Source organism: Pimephales promelas, chromosome 2 (genome assembly GCF_988280905.1).
Source record: "Pimephales promelas chromosome 2, fPimPro1.hap1.1, whole genome shotgun sequence".
Classification (NCBI taxonomy): Eukaryota; Metazoa; Chordata; class Actinopteri; order Cypriniformes; family Leuciscidae; genus Pimephales; species Pimephales promelas.
The window spans coordinates 5056362-5069721 of NC_142770.1; the positions used below are offsets into that span (position 1 = coordinate 5056362).

Genomic DNA, 13360 nt, shown 5'->3' on the forward strand with positions numbered 1-13360 from the left:
GCTTGACATTAACACCTGCCAAATATGTGGGTGGATTTCAGCAGTGGCGTGTAATGCAGTCACTCCTACTTTGGCGGGTTGAATTCTCTCTCTCTCTTTCTCTCTCTCTCTCTCTATATATATATAGACTTGAGATGCAAAAGCCTCTAAGTGCCATCTGAAATTTTCTTCTAGAGTGATCATTTTTATCAAGCTTGTTTGTTTATGTTCAGTTATTTCACTTTAATGGCCATTAAAATTACAAATTGATCGTCATTAAAGTGAAATTACTGAACCTAAATATACGAGCTTGATAAAAATGCTAATTTTAGAAGGAAATTTCAGATGCCACTTAGAGGCTTTTGCATCTGAAGTCTTCATATATACACACACACACATTTTTTTTAATTGAAGTCTTCTAAGAGGCTCTCTGAAATAATAACTTAGTGCAATGTAGTGTCAAAAATATAGATTTTTCGGTAACACTTTACAATAAGGTTCATTAGTTAACATTCGTTAATGTATTTACTAACATGCACTAACCATGAGCAATACATTTGTTACTGCATTTGTTCATCTTTGTTAATGTTAGTTCATGAAAATACAGCTGTTCATTGTTTGTTCATGTTAGTTCACGGTGCATTAACTAATGTTAACAAGATTTTAATCAAGTATTAGTAAATGTTGAAAATAACATTAACAAAGATTAACAAATGCTGTATATGTGCTATTCATTATTAGTTCATATTAACTAATGTAGTTAACTAATGTTAAGTAACGAACCTTATTGTAAAGTGTTACCGATTTTTCAATACTGAAATATCTGAAACGCTTTCAAAACTTGTTTTCCACACAATAGACACCGAATAGTGACACACAACCCAGATAGCAAACTGACATTAAATCAACGTGGAAATATGACATCGAAACAACGTTGATCTGACATTGTTTTGCTCATCGAATTAACGTTGAACCAACGTCAGACGCGTTATTCTTTCAAAACTAATGGAAAATCAACTTGAAATCAACGCGTTGTTTTAACGTTATGAAAGCTAACCAATTTTCGATTTTCATTTAGCTTTGAAGAATGCCGCGTCTGACGTTGGTTCAACGTTAATTCGATGAGCGAATCAACGTTGTTTCAATGTCATGAGAGACGTCGTTTCCACGTTGATTCAATGTCAGTTTGCTGTCTGGGAAACCAATCTCTAATCGCTCACTCATTTCATTTTCATTCTGGATGAATATTGTTAGTGTTACAAGGCTTGAATTTTGGCATGGCTTTGCGCATAATTTGACACATTCCTGCAGATTTTGTACTGTATCTTTTGCTGCTTTTTGCGCTTAAACAGTCAAATACACACACAACTATGTCAAAATGCCGGTCTTGGTGAGGATTCACATTAATACAGTCAGTTATACTTTAAATTAATATAAACAGTTGGGAGATAAAATGCATGTGTAACAGCATAATGGATCCATGCGTCAGGTCTTAAAGTGACAGTAGCCTAATATACCTGCTGCCAAAATAATGAGATAATATTAAAAATATCGGTAATGCTTCCTTTTACAGTCCTGTTACCCATGTACATACTATGTACTTATTGTAGTAATCACTTAAAAACTAGGTACTAACCCTGAAACCTACCCCTAACCCATGTACTTACCTTATATTAGCCAGTATTTTTTAGGTAAATACACTGTAAGTACTGTACTGTAAAAGGAAGCGGTACCAAAATATCTATATGGCTGTTTTTTCCCCCTATCTATGTCAAAATTGTGGTTATTCTGAGTGTCTAGCAACTTTGGAAAACCACAAGCCACAATGGATGGTGAGCAGAAAAGTTAATGTCAAGCCCTGCACACATTGTCGAGCAATAACTACTTCAAACATGAACTTATTTCTGCATATGTAAGTATGTAATATATAAGCCATGTGTGCATATCTAAGCCATCTCCGACAATAAAAATGCATTTCATATTCAATTTTGTATGAAAACGCCTGAACTTTTGTCCGTCCAATCAAACAATGACTCAAGATGATGCTAAAACACAGTTGATACTACTAGTTCAATCATTACACAGGCAATGGACAATCAAGTTGAGCGCCAGTGCCAAATAGTAGAGTAGAGTAGTATGGCTGTATGCTATTCCGAAACACACTTTATTGTGTGTTAGTACGAGTTTATCGGTCAGCACAGATACTGGTGTGATAGTTACTGACGTGACGCTTCACGTCGTCCAGGCTGAGGACAGCTCCTCGCTCATTGTTGTCTCTCCGCTGGTGTTTCTTCTTGGCGCAGCGACACAGTTTGAACTTGATAACCTGCAAAGAGAGAAATTTTTGAACTGCAGTTCAGTTCACGATGGTCATGAGGAGAGCAGCTGAGAAATTGTTTTGAAGGGTTAAATCTTCTTGATAGAAAGAATTTCAGAACAAAAAGGATGACAGGGACGTATCCAACTAAAAACTTGTGGGTTTGTAGATGTAAGACTAGCCTAGTTCTATTCGCATCTTGGTTCCCAAGTAAAGCACACATTCAAAATAAATATTTTCCAAGAAGTCGACACTTTCTTCTTTCCCCAAACGTTGCTTTTCTAGAAACAGACATAAACAATATGAAGACGCAGATCTGAGCTTGTAACTGGGGCATTTCCCCCCATTTCCCACGAGGGCCGCTCCTGACACACGGAATAACATGATGGATGGATGATGTATTGTTTGTTATTGGCTTTCGGCTGTCTTCAGTTTAAACCAGCCAGATTACACACACACACACAAGTCCTGGAACTGACAGTATTTGTGCCTTGTTTCCTGCAGAGACACCAGTTTCCACCTGCCATATCTGACAGGTTGTCTTCCATCTGTGTCCTAATGTCACTGCTAATACTTAGAGCCTGCCGTTGAGTCTGAATCAGACTCGAGGGACTTTTTTACATTGAGTGTCAATTTATCAAAACTGTGGCGCATTGCTCGGTTCATGTATATTTTACCACAAGAATGGCTTTGGGTAAAGGATTCCCAACTGAGAGCTTCTATTCTGGACAGATAAATCAGTAAAAATGGCTTAAATTTTTCTCAACTGCTAAATAAATGAGTAAAACTATCACAGTGCTTCAGAAGACTTGATCCCAGGCCTTAGTCACGACCTTCAAGTTCACCCAAAGGGTTTGATCAACATCATCAACATAATGTGTGATTTTGGTCAGAATAAATTAAGGCCCGTACACACCGGGACGAATATCAGCGCGCGTTATTCGTCAGCGTTTTTCAACGCGTTTTTTGTGTTCACACCCAAGCGTTTTTCGCTGACGATGAGCCGAGTGAACATGCAAATTCATTCCCTGACATTAGATGGCGCTTAATGTAAAACAGAAATAATAATAGAATACTATACTAGGGTGATCATATTCATGTCGCAATGTTTTATTATGACAGATAGAAAAAAACGAATGAAATAATGATAGAAATAATGTCTTCTGTATTAGAAAAATATATAAATAATAAATAGGCTAACTAAAAGAAATGCCTCCAAATGTAACAAAAAATAGCTCTCACAAACTTACAAAAACGAACTAACAAAATCTACTTATATCTTTAGTTTTCATTCTCTTTATCTTGTTTTTCTTCCTCGTCCACCTTGTTTGCCCATCTATATTTTGCTGTAGGACTGATCTTTCCCAGCAGTTTTTTTTGAGAACCAGGACATTTTCATCACTTAAAAACAACCAGGACGGGACGTGGAAACAGGACATGTGTAACGCAAAGTTGAGATGTTGCCCAGAGATAAAAACATAGCCGCTGTCGGATGCACGAGAGACGAGAGTTGTCGTATTTCCCCGCGTTTAATAAAACCACTCAAACGTCACACTCGTCCTCCTCATACATCGGGATCGAGCGAGGAAAAAAAAACACAAACAAACATCTGGTTACAATAGAAAAATAAAATAAAAGAAAGAATACAAAGAGTCGGCAGAGCGGTTATCTCCTCTCCTCACTTGTCAAAATCTAACTGACATTACGCACACTATGCGCAGTTCTCATCTCAACTCAGATTTCTATAAAGCACAAAGTGACCGTTTTATACATGTCCCGAGAAAACAGGACTGTTGGTCACCCTATACTATACTATTATTACAGAAATACTAATATAAATATTATCTTATAGCTCTTTATGGTCCGAGACCAGCAGCTCAACATTCATCTTGCCCATAGGTATCTTGTCTCTTCTTCGCTAGGTGTGCTCGGCAAGACCGTTTTGTGTTTGAGCGCCCTCAACTTGTGTTTTACCGTAACTTCAGAAGTACCAGACACGTGAGCAAACCCGCCAATCTCGTTGGTCGGATAGGTTTTGACGCGGCGCGGCGTTTTTTTAAAAAATGACGCTTTTACGCGTGGCATTTTTCGTGTCGGTGTGAACACTCACATTGGCGTCCATTGTTTAGTCACGAGGCGTTAAACGTCGACGAATAACGCGCGCGAAATTCGTCCCGGTGTGAACAGGCCTTTATTCACGGCAGCGCCATGTTTGATTTTTAATGAGAATGAAAGCGAGGCTGTGAGGGATAGACTTGCATCTCTTCAATGGGCTGTACTGTTATTTAATGTGTTTTCGGATTGTTCTGCTCATGAAACACTGGAAAAATATCGTTCCAAAAAATGTCAGTTGACAAAAATCTCCCGACAATGTAAGCTGTGGAAAATTGCAAGTAATCTAGCCGCTTTATTCAGCTTTTTACAGCGGATGCCATTGGAAACACGGTAAGTCTATCCCTCACAGCCTCACCTGTCATGGCGCTGCTCTGAATAAGGTCTATTGGACTGTTTCAAGGAAAATCAGGTATAAAAAAACATCCACAAGTTTCCACCAGTGGAAATGCTTTCGCTAAATTCAACTGGAGAAAAATAACTGATCTCGAACAACATCAGGGTAAGTAAATTATAGCCGGTTTTTCATTTTTGGTTGAACTATGCCTTTCGCATCTCAATCTGTCTCTTTTATCTTCCAGCAGAAACATCTTGAATGCTTGTGCCTTTGCTGTTTTCCACAGGCTAATATGAGTCTGTTGCGCAGCGGTGCAAGTCAGCACTTCCTGTAAAAGGTCACATGATCTGTTATCAATCACTGCCATACAGAGATACCCAAGGAGCGCCTGAGACAACAGACAAGAAAAATAGCTCTCCTGGCATCTCCTCCCTGTTTTTCCAGTCATATGTTTTGGTGCGTAGCAGCACTGGGCGTTTCACAAACGATTTTGCTGCTGATAAAACATTAAGAAAAATCATGAATACTGTGATTTATGACTCACGATAAACAAGTAGTTTTCAATATTCTTTGTCGTATGCTCAAAGATAAATATTAGAGCTGGGACTTTAACGTGTTAATTAAGATTAATTCATTACAGACTTTAACACATTAATTAATTACACAAAAAATTGAACGCATTTTAATCGCACTTGTTTTTGCGGAACGTTTCTCACTGGATTAGTTTCGGTGGACTGATTATACTGGAGCACCAACTACCGTTCATGACTCTTTTTACAGTCTATGCTTCAGACAACTAAACAACAAACCACAGTGAACATGAACGAAGAAGCTGACGAGACCGCTTTGGTTGGTCCCGTGGATGGGAAATTTTGTTATAAAAACGAACGGATGGAAGCGTCATTAAGAGTATGATTGTATGCAAGCTATGCAACAAGAATTCGCATATCACATCGACCCTCAAGTTTCACCCATAGACTGTAAAAAACGTACTATTTCACCTCAACGCAAAACATATACAATTACACTGATCTGCTGGACTTGGTTGAACAAAAATAAACAATATTTTGTTGCTTAAGCTTATGTATTCAGTCATTACCCAGACAGCAAACTGACATTGAATCAACGTGGAAACGACGTCTCTCGTGACATTGAAACAACGTTGATTTTGCTCATCGAATTAACGTTGAACCAACGTCAGACGCGGCATTCTTCAAAGCTAAATAAAATCGAAAATTGGTTTGCTTTCATAACGTTGAAACAACGCGTTGATTTCAAGTTGATTTTCCGTTAGTTTTGAAAGAATGACGCGTCTGACGTTGGTTCAACGTTAATTCGATGAGCAAAACAATGTCAGATCAACGTTGTTTCGATGTCATATTTCCACGTTGATTCAATGTCAGTTTGCTATCTGGGTATTCAATGGTATACTAAAAATCCATGTGAAAAATAATCTTATCACTGTTCTCAGTTCAAATATTTATGGAATTAAAATGCGATTAATTTCGATTAATTAACTACAAAGCCTCTAATTAATTAGATACATTTTTTTTAATCGAGTCCCAGCCCTAATAAATATATAAACTGAGTTTGTAGCACAGAGGTTCAAGTCAGCACTTCCTGTAAAACGTCACATGATCTGTTATCAATCGCTGCCGTAATGAGTGGCCAAGACAACAAACAAGAAAAATAGCTCTCCTGGCATTGCCAGAGTTTAAAATCATCAATAGGAGGAATAATATAATAAACTCGGCCAGCCAAGTGTGTAATACCTCTGCAGATGAGACCAATGCTTATCAATCAACCAACGAAAACCGAGGACAATATTTGGCAACATCTCTGCAGATGATAGGTTGATTAAGATGCTAATGACAGAGCGTGTGCATGCACATTAAAATTATTTATTCGCAATGCCGGAGGCACTGCAGCTCGCATTGAATATAATTCCAGTATTTCGCTTCTGCTTCTGCTCTGCTCCGCTTGCTTACCTGCCGAATCACCTGTTATCAGATCCGATGACAATTTTCCCAATCAAGGGATAATTCCAACCTTCGCCTTCAGGGCATTGATATCTCAGAAGCAATCACATCATAAGCAAAGGCTTTGGAAATAATAATATACTCAGATTCAGATTGTGGCAAAGGGTCTATAATGGAAGAAAGCTGTGAAGAATGCATTTGTAAAGGTCATTGCAGACACAACTACAGGAGAGAGGAGAATATGGCGCTTTTCCACTGCATGGTACGGTACGGCTCGCTTTAAGGCCGTGTGTCCACCAAAGTGTTTTTATCCAGCTGAAAACGCTAGACGCTCTGCTGAAGACGCCGTGCTTTGGGCGCTTGAGAGCGTTTTGGCAGCGCAGTGTTTTTTCCGTTGAGACGTTTCGTTGCTATGATACAGAATATCCGCAGCAGTTGAATGTTGTGACAGTTGGTCGGTGTGGTATTAGTCCCGCCCCTCCTCCACTGTGATTGGACGACTGGGTAATAAAAGTGACAGTGATGAGCGCTGCGTTTTATCCAAAGTTGAAAATTTTTCAACTCCCGGCGACCAGTAAAAAACGCTGAGCGCCGTGAAAAAAAACGCTCAGCGCCTCGTCACGCTCATGGCGTTTAAAAAACGCGGCACTCCCATTGAAAACAATTGAAAACATACGCCAGGCACGTGGAAAAACGCTTTGGTGGACACACGGCCTAAATGGTACCACCTCTGTTGAGGTTCCAAGCGTACCGTACCGATACTAAAATGTGACGTGAACACACTGCAGATCCCTGATTGGTCAGACAGAATAGTCACTACCAGCGTCATTGTATTTAAAACTACTTGCTTGACTTGCTTGAAGAAAAAAGAAAGAAAGAAAACTTCCAAAAAATCGTGGTCAGCGGACAAAGTGCAGACGGTTCCTCTCGTTGGTTGCCAAGGAGCGAATATACTATAACGATCAGACTATGATCCCACACACTTTGAAGCACAAACTGCAGTGGAAAAGCAAACCGAGCTAAAGCGAGCCGAGCCGTGCCGAGCCGAGTCGTACCATGCAGTTGAAAAGCGAAGCTAGCCAAACCGTACTGAGCCGTACCAGCAGTGGAAAAGCGCCATAATGACTGAAATTTTCAGAACCGTGAAGTTTCAGAGTAAATATTTCTGAAGGGTCTTTAAAGGGATACTCCACTTTTTTGGAAATAGGCTCATTTTTCAAACTGTTGAGTTTTACCTTTTTTGAATCCATTCAGCCGATCTCCGGTTCTGGCGGTACCACTTTTAGCATAGCTTAGCATACATCATTGAAGTGGACATGACCATTAGCGTTTCTCCCAAAAAAATTACCAAAGTGTTTCAATATGTTTCCTATTTAAAACTTGACTCTTCTGTAGTTACATCGTGCACTAAGACTGACGGAAAATGTAAAGTTGTGATTTTCTAGGCTGATATGGCTAGGAACTATACTCTCATTCCTGCGTAATAATGAGGAAACTTCACTTTCGTACCATGAGTGCAGCAGGCGTAATGTTATGACGCAGCGCCTGAAATTAGTGCCCAACGTGACTGGGACTAAGTTTGTGTAGTCATCGCGCCTGCTGCACTCATGGTACGGCAGTAAAGTGTCTTGAATATTACGCAGGAATGAGAGTATAGTTCCTAGCCATATCAGCCTAGAAAATCACAACTTGACAGTTTCCATCTGTCTTAGTGCACGATGTAACTATAGAAGAGTCAAGTTTTAAATAGGAAACATATCGAAACACTTTGGTAATTTTTTGGGAGAAATGCTAATGGTCATGTCCACTTCAATGATGTATGCTAAGCTACGCTAAAAGTGCTACCGCCAGAACCGGAGATCGGCTGAATGGATTCAAAAAAGGTAAAACTCAACAGTTTGAAAAATGAGGTGTAAAAAGTGGAGTATTCCTTTAAAACATAGAAAAAAGGAGAAATAACAGGTGCAGGTTTGGATTTGAGTCTTGAAGGTCATACCTCGTAAAGATAGTCAAAGAGCTCCAGGACGGTTAAGATACTGGCCCCGATAAACAGCCCCATCTGTCCTCCAATGTCACCTGAAAACATTTAGCTCAGTAATTAGTCACCTGAACACACTTTACAAGCTTTGTAAAATATAGGGTACGTTTACACGACAACGATATGCTTAAAACGGACCCCTCCTTTTCCCATTGAGTTTTCCGCATACAGGTGACACCACTGTCAAAACGATCCTCATTGAACACGGATCCGAGAAGAAGACCTAAAAAGCAGCATTCAGCTGCCAGGCCATTAGCGACGAAACACTAAATATAAATTAGTGTTTTCAGGCACCCAAACCAATGTTGCCGGCCAAAACAGTTGAAAAGTTGAAAGCGGCGTCGTGTAAACAACCACACAGTGTGTGAATGAATAGTTCAAAAATGTTCATAGTGTCTCAGTTGTATGTTTAAAGTCACAATAAGTAACTTTGACTTTATAAAAACTGAAACACTGAGATAATTTTCGTCAACAATTAGTGAAATAACCACTGGAGATTTCAAGGAATCAAATAACTCTCTCGACGTCTGGGAAAACGCCGCTCACCAAGAAGGCCGGCTAACTCGTAGGCTTTCTTCTGCTCGATGGTCTCGTAGTTCAGGGCCTCGAAGAAGATGTCCAACACCATGATGTTTTCTCTAAAACGCAGAGCAGGAGAGAAAAAGGTGAGGACTTCTCAACTGAATTCACTTCCACAACCCTCCCAATCCTTCACACCATCCCTCCGAGCATCGATCCACAATCTCGGCCAATTTCACAGCATTTCTTCCTCTTATCTGCCACTGAGGTAAGCATCTGGTTGGAGCCGGGCCAGCGGAAACCTGGGGCTATTTTAAACACAGCTGGAGTTGAATCTGAATGCCACATGAAGCCATGGCACTTCAGAGTTTACATCATATCGTTAGAAAAAATAATAAAAATATAGTTTTTAATAAGAACATTTTCTACACATATTCACCGAACGTGGTGTGAAAGTTTATTTTTTTTCCTCACTGACTACATTGTGGAAGTTTAATTAAGCTTTAGACGACAGCGGGAGTTATTTCATGAGTGTTTGCCCAAGCATTTCAAAGATACCTGGAAGCCAAAAACACTAAAAAGGTTCGCCTCGATGGCACTTTTGTAACAGATTCATCGACGCATTGCAATGAAGTGCTACTTTAAAGCCAAGTATTAAAAACACCATCTTCCTCCTTTAAAACCCCATTTGGGACCAAAACATCAGTCTCCCTGCTTTAGATTAATACATAACCCTATTTCTGTCAAAGATAAGTAGATCTAAGATTACGTATGATTCATTTCCTAAATGTAAGAAAGCATAGCAGAGATCCGATTTTGAGCCGTTTCACTCGAAACTCATCAATATCTTTGGGAACAAGCAGAAAACTAAATAGAGGCAATCATCCGTAGTGTTCAGAAGATTAAATCCCCCCAAGTTCTTCGGTTCTTCAACTTCTCTTTTCCCATTCTAAATGTAAAATACTGCAAATAATTTATAACCGTTCCACATGACTTCTCTTTTCATTTCTAAATGCAAAATACTGCAAATAATAGTTCTTCTCCATTTAGTTCACACAAATATAAGAAAAGGGTTTTGATTGTCACGGTTTGATACATTCAGGCCGACAATAATTTCACAAATGAAATGGCACCACCAATTGTTTCTAAGTAGTAGTAGCAAATTAATGTTGACATTAAATCGTAACATCTTAGTATGTAAATCAACACCCCATACTAGTATAATTGCCTGTTAAAAACAGTAGCAATTAAACTCAGTGCAGCAACTTTCTTGACCTCGCTCTGAAAACATAATTAGGATTCGTGTTGTTCCAGATGGTTGCGGATGTGGAGACATTTCCTGAATGTTTGTCAAGGCAGTGATGTGTTACATGTTCTCATGGCTTTGGGCTGCTTGGATGATTGGCTGTCTGGATTGTGTGTGATGGCACACAAAGATCCCGGTAAATTACTGACGAGGTGCTAAACAGCTGCCAGTTAGGGCAATTAAACATGTGAGGTGAAACATTTAGAGCATCACAAACGACCAAAAATACATTTAAACCTCACTAAATTTAGTTTATGCCTAAAGGGTAACTAAACCCTGGACACGCAAAGTGAAATTTGAGCCTCGGGTTTGAGTCTAAGTGGTTAAATACACACAGAAATATGTCACAATGTCCAGCTTGGTGAGTATTCACTTAAACAATGTTGGTTAATTGAACATTAACAATTGAGGAATAAGTCGCGAGAACATGCATTCGGTCCTAAAGTGATAGCAGCCAATAAATAATGAGTTGTCAATTCATGATACTTTTTTTATAGTTAAAATACATCGTAAATTAGCGATAACAGAGTGCAGTAGTTAAACAACAAGTCTAGGCTACTAGTGAATCTCCGTGATGAGTCTGCCCCGAAAATGTGTTTCGAGATCGCCCAAAATGTCAAAATTCGGCTTTTGCGTTCTACACTCGCCATTCATCATGTTTATTGTGGCGAGCGAGACGAGTGAGGGCCGCGGGAGAACGGCGCGAGGCCGGTGGCGTGATTACCGATGAGCGACACCTGTCTCGTATCTCTCACGGAGGAGCGGGAATTTTCTTAGCAATGTTAAAACGCACATCAACGATCACTTGTTTAGCGTTCACGTAAACACTACATTCAGATTCGCCAATCGGAATGAATTCATTTAGATTGAAACAAAAGCTGTGATTGTAAACAATGAATGGCGACTGCAGAAAGCAAAAGCTGAATCATGGACATCAACGGCTGGACATGTCCGGGAAAAAGAGGATGGTAACCCCTACTACTCAGCTTTCTCCACAGAAGAGCCTGCTAGCTTAGCTTCCAAAAAAAGATGGCCGACACTATGCGTTCATTCTGTGAGTGAGATCGCCCTCTATGGGACAGACGCTACTACTGACTGTAGTCTTTAGCCTCTGTCCAAAAAATCCTCCAATGACGCAAATTGACGATTTTTGTGTCATCAGAGGATATTTTCCTCACAAAAAATACATAAATCTCTCGTCATGAGGGTGGAAAGCATGGTAATTTGAAAATACTACAGGTTTCCAACAAATACAAAGCTTAATGGTAAATCCTGAGATATCCCTTTAAGTGTTTGCACAAAATTCACCTTGTTCAGATAAAGTTTAACCGGTTTAACCACACTCACGAAGATGAAGATAAACGTTAGGAAAAATGACTTTAATAATAATTATCTTGAAAATAGGAATAATTCACACGAAACATGATAATCACTGATGAGCAGGAGCCAAACAAAGAAGTGGATGAGGTAATTAGTGGAACCAAATGAACTAACTAGATCATAGGAAAAGATTAGATTAGACATGCGACACCTAGCGCAACATGACAGAAAACCATCAACAAATGTCTCGTCGTGGCCAAAACACTGGGCAATTGTTTCGCTTGAACTTCTATACAACTTTGTAAGTAGCATTAGCAAGACTCACGCAATGTACTGCTCCGACTTGTTGTACTTCTTGGCCAGGTACTTGGCGGAGGCTTTGCTGGGGATCTTGACAAACGACAGCTCTTTGCCATAGCGCGTCATGTTGCAAGGCGTCTCGCACACGCAGTAATCATTGTCTCTCTCCACAAGAAAATCTAGAGCCAGAGAAAAAGAAAGAGCATTTCTCTTAACTTCAAAAATCCTGGATGGAAAACAATGGGACAGACGAAGAAGTATAAAAAGGCCTGGGGAAGTGGACGGTGAGGTCATAAATCGAGCTGTCCCATCGTGGCCTCAGGTTCAGCTATCTGTAATGAGGACCGGATGGGTTCAACGAGGAAAATTGGCCTCTAGATTGAAAGGTTTCTGCATGGAGGAGGCAGATTTCTTACCTAGAGCTGGATCTGCACACTCCTTATACTGCTCCGGGGTGCAATACGGAGCGTCTCCTAAAGACAGAGAAACGTGAGAAAGACTCTCAGAAACATCACAGTCATTACATAAATATAATTTTTATCCCATTAAGCCTGCCAAGGACTTGGTCATATTTAACCCCCAAACCAAAATAAATCATATTTTGAGCCAATTTCAGGGTCATTATTTTACAATTTGCATTTAATAATAATTAAGCACATTTCCCCCCACAAAATCTCATTTTGTTGAGATTTCTCAAGTTTGCTTGTCATTATTATTACTTTTAATGATGACTTTCATTAGATTCCAATCACTGTAATAAAGTAATGAAAATCATCTTGTCGGGACACAGTGATTAATTTATTAAAATTAAGCATAAATTAGACGTTACAATCCCCCCCCCCCCCCCCCCCCCGATTTCCCCAATGACCGATTTCTACAAGTTATATTTTCTTCAAGCAAAATATACATTTTATCTCAAGAAAAAGTTATAGTTTAAATACCGTAGAAGTATTTGTGAGCTACCTTTAATTTATACTGATGTCAATTTAGAGACAAAAGGGAATTTTCATTAATGATTTTCAGTAATGAGAATCTAATGAGAAGTATCATTAATGGGAATTACAAATAAACCCTAAAGTAAAATGTCCAGACTCATTACAGTGATGAGAAATGTGCTTAATTGTTATGCAAATAACAGTTTCTATACGAAAAA

General features: G+C 39.4%; 1 protein-coding gene across 4 annotated transcripts in view; it reads right to left on the minus strand.

Moving 5' to 3' along the window:
• The window catches only part of asic1b (acid sensing ion channel subunit 1b), a 197474-nt gene that overhangs the window by 3489 nt on the left and 180625 nt on the right, over window positions 1-13360 (minus strand). For 2 of the 4 annotated variants that reach the window (XM_039664443.2, XM_039664440.2), the window contains 5 exons: window positions 12624-12680; window positions 12233-12386; window positions 9309-9400; window positions 8721-8800; window positions 2204-2305 (listed from right to left, as the gene is read on the minus strand). In XM_039664443.2, the coding sequence (XP_039520377.1) occupies window positions 2204-2305; window positions 8721-8800; window positions 9309-9400; window positions 12233-12386; window positions 12624-12680 (485 nt within the window). Of the gene's footprint in view, window positions 1-2199; window positions 2306-8714; window positions 8801-9308; window positions 9401-12232; window positions 12387-12623; window positions 12681-13360 lie in introns of those variants that run through there. The other 2 variants (XM_089120864.1, XM_089120867.1) reach the window with 2 other exon arrangements.